Below are 6,552 nucleotides of genomic sequence, written 5' to 3' on the forward strand. Positions count from 1 at the left end.
TTAAAAATGTTCCCCGAAAAGCGTGGCTCTTTAAATGCCTTAATATTCTAAATATGGCATGTAACATCATACAAATCGGGACGGATTTTTACGCCACATGTTCGTGTAGTCCCATATACATTTTTCTGTGTATAGGCAGTGCTTGTAACTTTACCAAGACTAGGCCAAATTTCTTATCATTTTGATGATTCCAGAACCTTGCAGTACACACCAATACTTATGCTTATGCTAGATGAATAAGATGATCAACCTTTTTTGATCGATTCCACACCGTTTCTTTCACAATGCAATCGCATGACCAGAACTCAACTTTATCTTTAAGTGCAATACACATCACATCTCTGTTTCTCGTAATACAGAAGTCAGCGAAAATGTGCAAGTCCTTCGTTGGGCGCAGTTCCCATTTTAAACACTTTTTAAAAAGAAGTGGCGGCGTTTTTGCAGTGATTAACTGTGCCATATCTGAACAAGCCTTTAAACAAAAATTGAAATCCTTTTGGGTAAGAAAAGGCCATGTGTTCTGTATTATCTAAGATTATGAACAAATTATGATAAATGTTCACTCAAATACGCTAATACAGCATTCTTTACGCAGTGGGCAATGAACACCAGTGTTGATGCAAAGGATTGTGACTGATGATTATTATCAGTATTAATAAGGCACCGGTTCATGGTAATAAGAAGACGGGGGAGGAGGAGGAGAATATGAAAATGAGGATGGTGGTGATGAGGATGATGATGACGAGATGATGATGATGACAAGATGATCATGACGGTGGTGGTGATGATGATTGTGAAGATTATTTTGATAATGGTGATCTTGGTGTTGGTGATGATGATGATGATGGTGATGATGATGATGATGATGGTGATGATGATGATGATGATGGTGATGATGATGGTGATGATGATGATGATGGTGATGATGATGATGATGATGGTGATGGTGATGATGATGATGATGGTGATGGTGATGATGATGGTGATGATGATGATGATGATGGTGATGATGATGATGATGGTGATGGTGGTGATGATGGTGATGATGATGATGGTGATGGTGATGATGATGATGATGATGATGATGGTGATGATGATGGTGATGGTGATGATGATGATGGTGATGATGATGATGGTGATGGTGATGATGATGATGGTGATGATGATGATGGTGATGGTGATGATGATGATGATGGTGATGATGATGATGATGGTGATGGTGATGATAATGGTGATGATGATGATGATGGTGGTGATGATGGTGATGGTGGTGATGATGGTGATGATGATGATGATGATGGTGATGATGATGATGATGGTGATGGTGGTGATGATGGTGATGATGATGATGGTGATGGTGATGATGATGATGATGGTGATGGTGATGGTGATGATGATGGTGATGATGATGATGATGGTGATGATGATGATGATGGTGATGGTGGTGATGGTGATGATGATGATGATTATGATGTTAGTGATGATGATGATTATGAAGATCACACATGTTCTTTTCATTGAATACACTTATTCATTTGTTTACAGGGGCGCTATTGGCATCGCCTTTAGACCTTTAGACTTCGCTACCTACCTCCTGTTTATTATGATAGTAAACATGGTGTTTTACCTGTTGTTCTACCTCTTTATGAAGGTGAGTAATAATGTATAAAGTTGTATGAAGCTGTTATCTTTTGTCCTCCCATGTTTCTTCCCTTTATTGTTTCTCTTTCTCTATCAAACTTCATCTACGCTATTTTCCTTTTCTGCCTCTGTATTATTTTGTATTCTTCTTTGCATTTATATGTCTATTTTCCTGTTTCTCACTGTCACTCTTTTATACCTCTCTCTCCCCCCTCTCTCTCTCTCTCTCTCTCTGTATATCTCTCTCTCACACACATATTCTCTTTTCTCACTGTCGCTCTCATTTGTGTTATCTGTCTCCCTCTCACTCTCTCACGATTTCCTATCTTTAAAAAAAAATCTCTCTCTCTTGCTCTCTGACCACCTTGATCTCCTTCACATGCATTTGATACCATGAAGTTGAATTAAATTGATAATTGTTTTTTGTTTTTTGTATGGGGCATATCAAATTATGATATCATACCCCATTGTGCTTTCAAAGCATTTTGGAAATTGAGCAAGATGTGCATTCACAATATGTACATGTATTAAACGGCGAGACCATTTTCTTTCAACAAACAGGGCTTTCGGGATAAACTGGATAAATTGACTTAACAATTTTTTTTCTTACAGGGTATGCGTGGAGAGAATGTTCTGTCTTTTTTGCTATTGGGACTGACGATCTTCCTTTGGGGCACAGCTGTGAGCTTCTTCTTGAAAACGAACAGTGGTTGGCAGGTACGATCGGAGATTCAACTTTTTCTCCTGTAACAAAAAATGCTGCGGCGATGATTGCGCTTTCATCGAGATGTATGGTTAGGGTTGGGAGTGGGTGTTAGTATGCGTGTACGGTTCTAGGCATAGAAAGAAGGTTTGGGATAGTTTATGGTCTAGAGTTCCAGATAGGAATGCATTTTAATATTGGTGGTGGTGGTTATTTTACCTGGTTAAAATTACAGTTAGCTCCTAATTTATGAACTAAAGTAATACAAAATTAAGAACAAGATTAATCATTACACTTTATCAACATCAGTGATAGTGAAATGAAAGCAAATTATGACAAAGTACAGTAATCTAGTTTAAATTATGATGAAATACAATAATTGATCAAGTTTATAGAGAAGGTTGAGTTCTAGGGAGAAGTGAAAAAATAATGTGTGAGCGTGTTCATTGTTAGTATGCAAGTGTGGAAGAACATCAGTCGAAAAATGTTCCCTGAAAAGCTTGGCTCTTTAAATGCCTTCATATTCTAAATAATATGACATGTAACAGCTTTAAAAACGAGGGCCTCATTTGTATGCCAAATTAATTTTTGATGATTCCAGAACCTTGCAGTAAAAAAAAGTGTATTCTACATGACCAATTTTCTCCGATCAATTTTGATGATTCCAGAACCTTGCAGTACACACCAATACTTATGCTTATGCTAGATGAATAAGATGATCAACCTTTTTTGATCGATTCCACACCGTTTCTTTCACAATGCAAGTGCATGACCAGAACGAACTCAACTTATCTTTAAATGACATTAGAAAGCATATTTGAAATAGTAAGATTTCGATATTGTGATTTAAAGGTAGTTAAAGACGCAAAGCTGCAGATGAGAATAATGCTCAAACATAATGAAACATGTACATACTCTTCTATATAGACACCGTGCTATTAGTCATGTATGATAACTAGGAATACATTTGTTCACCCCCCCCCCCCCCTCCCCGCCGCCTGATCTTGCAGGACTCGGCGGCTCGATCCAGAGAAATGAACGCTGACTGTTCAATCATGGGCTTCTATGATGCGCACGACATCTGGCATTTAATCTCAGCGTTCGCCCTCTTTGTCTCCTTCGTTGTGAGTATGCTCCCTAATTATAACTACGCTTGAGATTTGAATATCTTTCACTTTAGGTCTTATTCTAAAAGAGGAGATTCCAAGCTCTGAAATGATATTGACTCATTACAACTAGAGGTTCCTTAAAGTATGGGTAAACAAGAGAAAGTCTAGTCTTAAAGAATGTTGATTTATAGAAAATGGTAGCTGAAGCCTGTAGTCAATTCATGCACTCTGACGCTCAAGGTACAATGTGTTGTGCAAAGGTGGCAACAAGAGCATTAAGAGCTCTGTCGAAATTTATGTGAAGAGATTTATTGTCTAAACACTTGGGACACCAATTACTCACATTTTGTTCTTCATGTCGACCAAGTAACTTATTGTTTTTCTTATCCTTCTCTTTAATTCTCTCTCACAGTATTTACTTCTCCTCGATGATAACCTGGACCAGACCCGTCAAACAGATATCCCGGTCTTCTAACTCCAGCTACCAAAGCCACACCTAAAGACGCGGTCCCCATGCAATTCAATTCTGGTTTATTGTAAATAAAAACATACTGAATAAAAAAAGTCCCGATACTTATACAATTCAGTTTACACATTAATAATACATACAAGAATATAATAAATCAATACTCTTTATAGCAATCTTCATATTGATTACTGATTCTAATTAACTAAACAATTAATATCAAATAATCATAAAATAATACATGTTGTAATTATCATATAATAGAATCTTTTGAGACGGTTAATAAATAGGACCTGAGCCATCTATCTTTAACTTTATAGCTTCCAGAGCCTCATCCACCGATAGATAAAGTGATGCAGCTCTGATTGGGTTCAGATGGGTATACGATTCCTTTGAACATTAATTTTGGGACCATTTACAAAAGGATCCAAGTCACCTTGCTCCAGGTACCAGAGCCGTGCCCGCAGATGGATGGCAGTGACGCAATTATAGATTGGTATGAAAACACTTACAACCATACAAGATCCCATGTAAGATTGTTGCTACCTTGTTTGGCGTTCATCAATAAGGGATAGAGCAACGTCAATCTGGCGCTGCTCAGTGGCTGCCGGGCTCACGATAAATTGGGCAAAAAGAATTTCCGTTTCGGTTTAATAAAATTTGTAGTGGACTATTATTATATTATTATATTATTAAAAACCCTTTTAACCATCCAAGATGCTTTGTAAGAGGGTCGAGCCATCAGGTTTCACCTATCAGAGCCACGCCCAATGTTGGGTACCTGTGATGCAGTCCTCATTAGTAGAAGAACACTCTAAATATTCTGAAATGCTTGTCATTAGGATGAGGAACTTTTGGCCCCAGCTAAACTAAGAACACTATAGATCCTCTGAAATGCTGTTTTCACAATGGGAGTGAATGACAATAAAAGGTTGAAAACGTTAATTAGGAAAACTAATACACTGTACATTCTCCTGATTCAAAGGTTTTAGAAGTTTAGATTTTAGATGTCTCGTGAATCAACAATACTCGACAAGCGAAAAACTAGTCGGTGAAAGTGTTCTGCCAATTTCTCTTAGAGATATGATGTTTCTCATGCACTGGAAATACACTGTATATTGACTATATCATTGTAAAAGTTATCGATGTGAAATGTACATTCATAGGAACTTCGAGCTCAATGGTTCTCAAAACAAAATAATACTTATGTGCCGCTATTAATAGTGAAATCAATCATTTATTTCTTTGAACAAATAGCAGATCTATGTACAATTATATGTTTTTAAACCTTTAAGATAAGTTTTATCTGTATAAAATCTTTTTCACTGAAAAAAAAAAATATATCATGTTATTGGGATATATTATGTATATATATATATAGTGAATATTTAGAAAGAAGCTAGAGGAGCTAAATTACTTCGAGGGTGTGTTTATGTTTTTTTTAATTCAAGAGTTGGATATAGGGAAGGTGATTTGAATTGTTTTTGCATTGTGAGGGCCTTTTCTATGTATTCAAGAGCATTATCACTTTATATACGTACAGTGTATAGGTGTGTTTTTTCTTGCAAAAAGATCCATTTAATTATTATTTGTTGATGCTACAATGTATCTATGGATGTTCACAGTACATCGTTATGCGTTATAAAGCAATTCATGTATTTTTGACTGTTGATTCTTCCGTAGCTTCAGAACTCTATAATCATCTTTACAAGTGTATCGGATCAATTAAAGAAATATATCATGTTACATTGTACATATGTATATATGTAGTGAATGTTTAGAGAGAAGGAGGGGCTTATCGGCTTGTTTATGATTTTTTTTAATTCAAAGAGTTGAATATTGGAAAGATAATTTAAAATGCTTTTTTCAATTATTAGTAACTAATGTACATGTTTGCATGTGAGGGGTTTTCCAATTATTCAAGAGCATTATCACCTTATAATACGTACAGTGTATATAGGTTGTTTTTTGGCAAAAAGATGCAATTAATTATTGTGTTTTTTATGCTACAATGTCCTATAGATGTTAAAAGTCAAAAGATGGCATCAATTATATCAACGAATTTCATTCTGCATTATAAAGAATTTATGCAATTATGACTTGATTCTTCCATAACGTCAGTACTCTATATCTTTACATGTGTATTGGGTTAATTGTATCAATTGGAATAGAAGGGTTACACTGTGTTTGCTTCAATACTTGTATAATATAGGAGACTATCGGGTCTATTCCAAACGTTACGGTACATTTCTAGAGAATTTTCTTTTTTTAATGAAGAATAACATAAATATTTTAATAAGAATCATTAAATTCATGATGTAAGAACTAATATAAGGAACTTTTATGGCACTCGAGTTGCCTATCAACCATTCATCAAATTTATGTTATATTGATCTTTATATACTTATTACGGAATTTCTTAAAAAGTGAGTTTTGTTCATTCCGGCCGTGAAAGCTATTGTTTAAGATTTGAAGCCCATTCGGCTTATGAAATTCCAGTTCATAGTGTACTCATCATTATTGAGAGCCTGCTGTACATCAGGAAGATAATGTTTGTTTAGATCTCTTTATATTATATAATTGCCATCTCTTTGAAAATCAGTTCGCAGAAAGGTGGTTTAGTGTGGTGTTGG

General features: G+C 35.6%; 2 protein-coding genes across 2 annotated transcripts; one reads left to right on the top strand and one right to left on the bottom strand.

Moving 5' to 3' along the window:
• Window positions 1–863: 863 nt before the first annotated feature.
• Window positions 864–1,490, bottom strand: LOC115921313 (putative protein TPRXL; the record flags this gene model as incomplete). The annotated part of the gene is given in 1 exon segment (XM_030978669.1): window positions 864–1,490. A coding segment is annotated over 1 exon segment (627 nt), but the record flags the coding sequence as incomplete, so codon positions are not given.
• A 2-nt stretch (window positions 1,491–1,492) lies between these two features.
• On the top strand, window positions 1,493–3,928 carry LOC115921314 (SID1 transmembrane family member 1-like). The gene is made up of 4 exons (XM_030978670.1): window positions 1,493–1,651; window positions 2,254–2,358; window positions 3,355–3,468; window positions 3,866–3,928. The coding sequence occupies exons 1-4, from the start codon at window positions 1,493–1,495 to the stop codon at window positions 3,926–3,928; spliced, it is 441 nt and encodes a 146-aa protein (XP_030834530.1).
• Window positions 3,929–6,552: the final 2,624 nt, after the last annotated feature.

The sequence above is a fragment of the Strongylocentrotus purpuratus genome, unplaced genomic scaffold, assembly GCF_000002235.5.
Source record: "Strongylocentrotus purpuratus isolate Spur 01 unplaced genomic scaffold, Spur_5.0 spur5_scaffold_1, whole genome shotgun sequence".
In the NCBI taxonomy this organism is placed as follows: domain Eukaryota; kingdom Metazoa; phylum Echinodermata; class Echinoidea; order Camarodonta; family Strongylocentrotidae; genus Strongylocentrotus; species Strongylocentrotus purpuratus.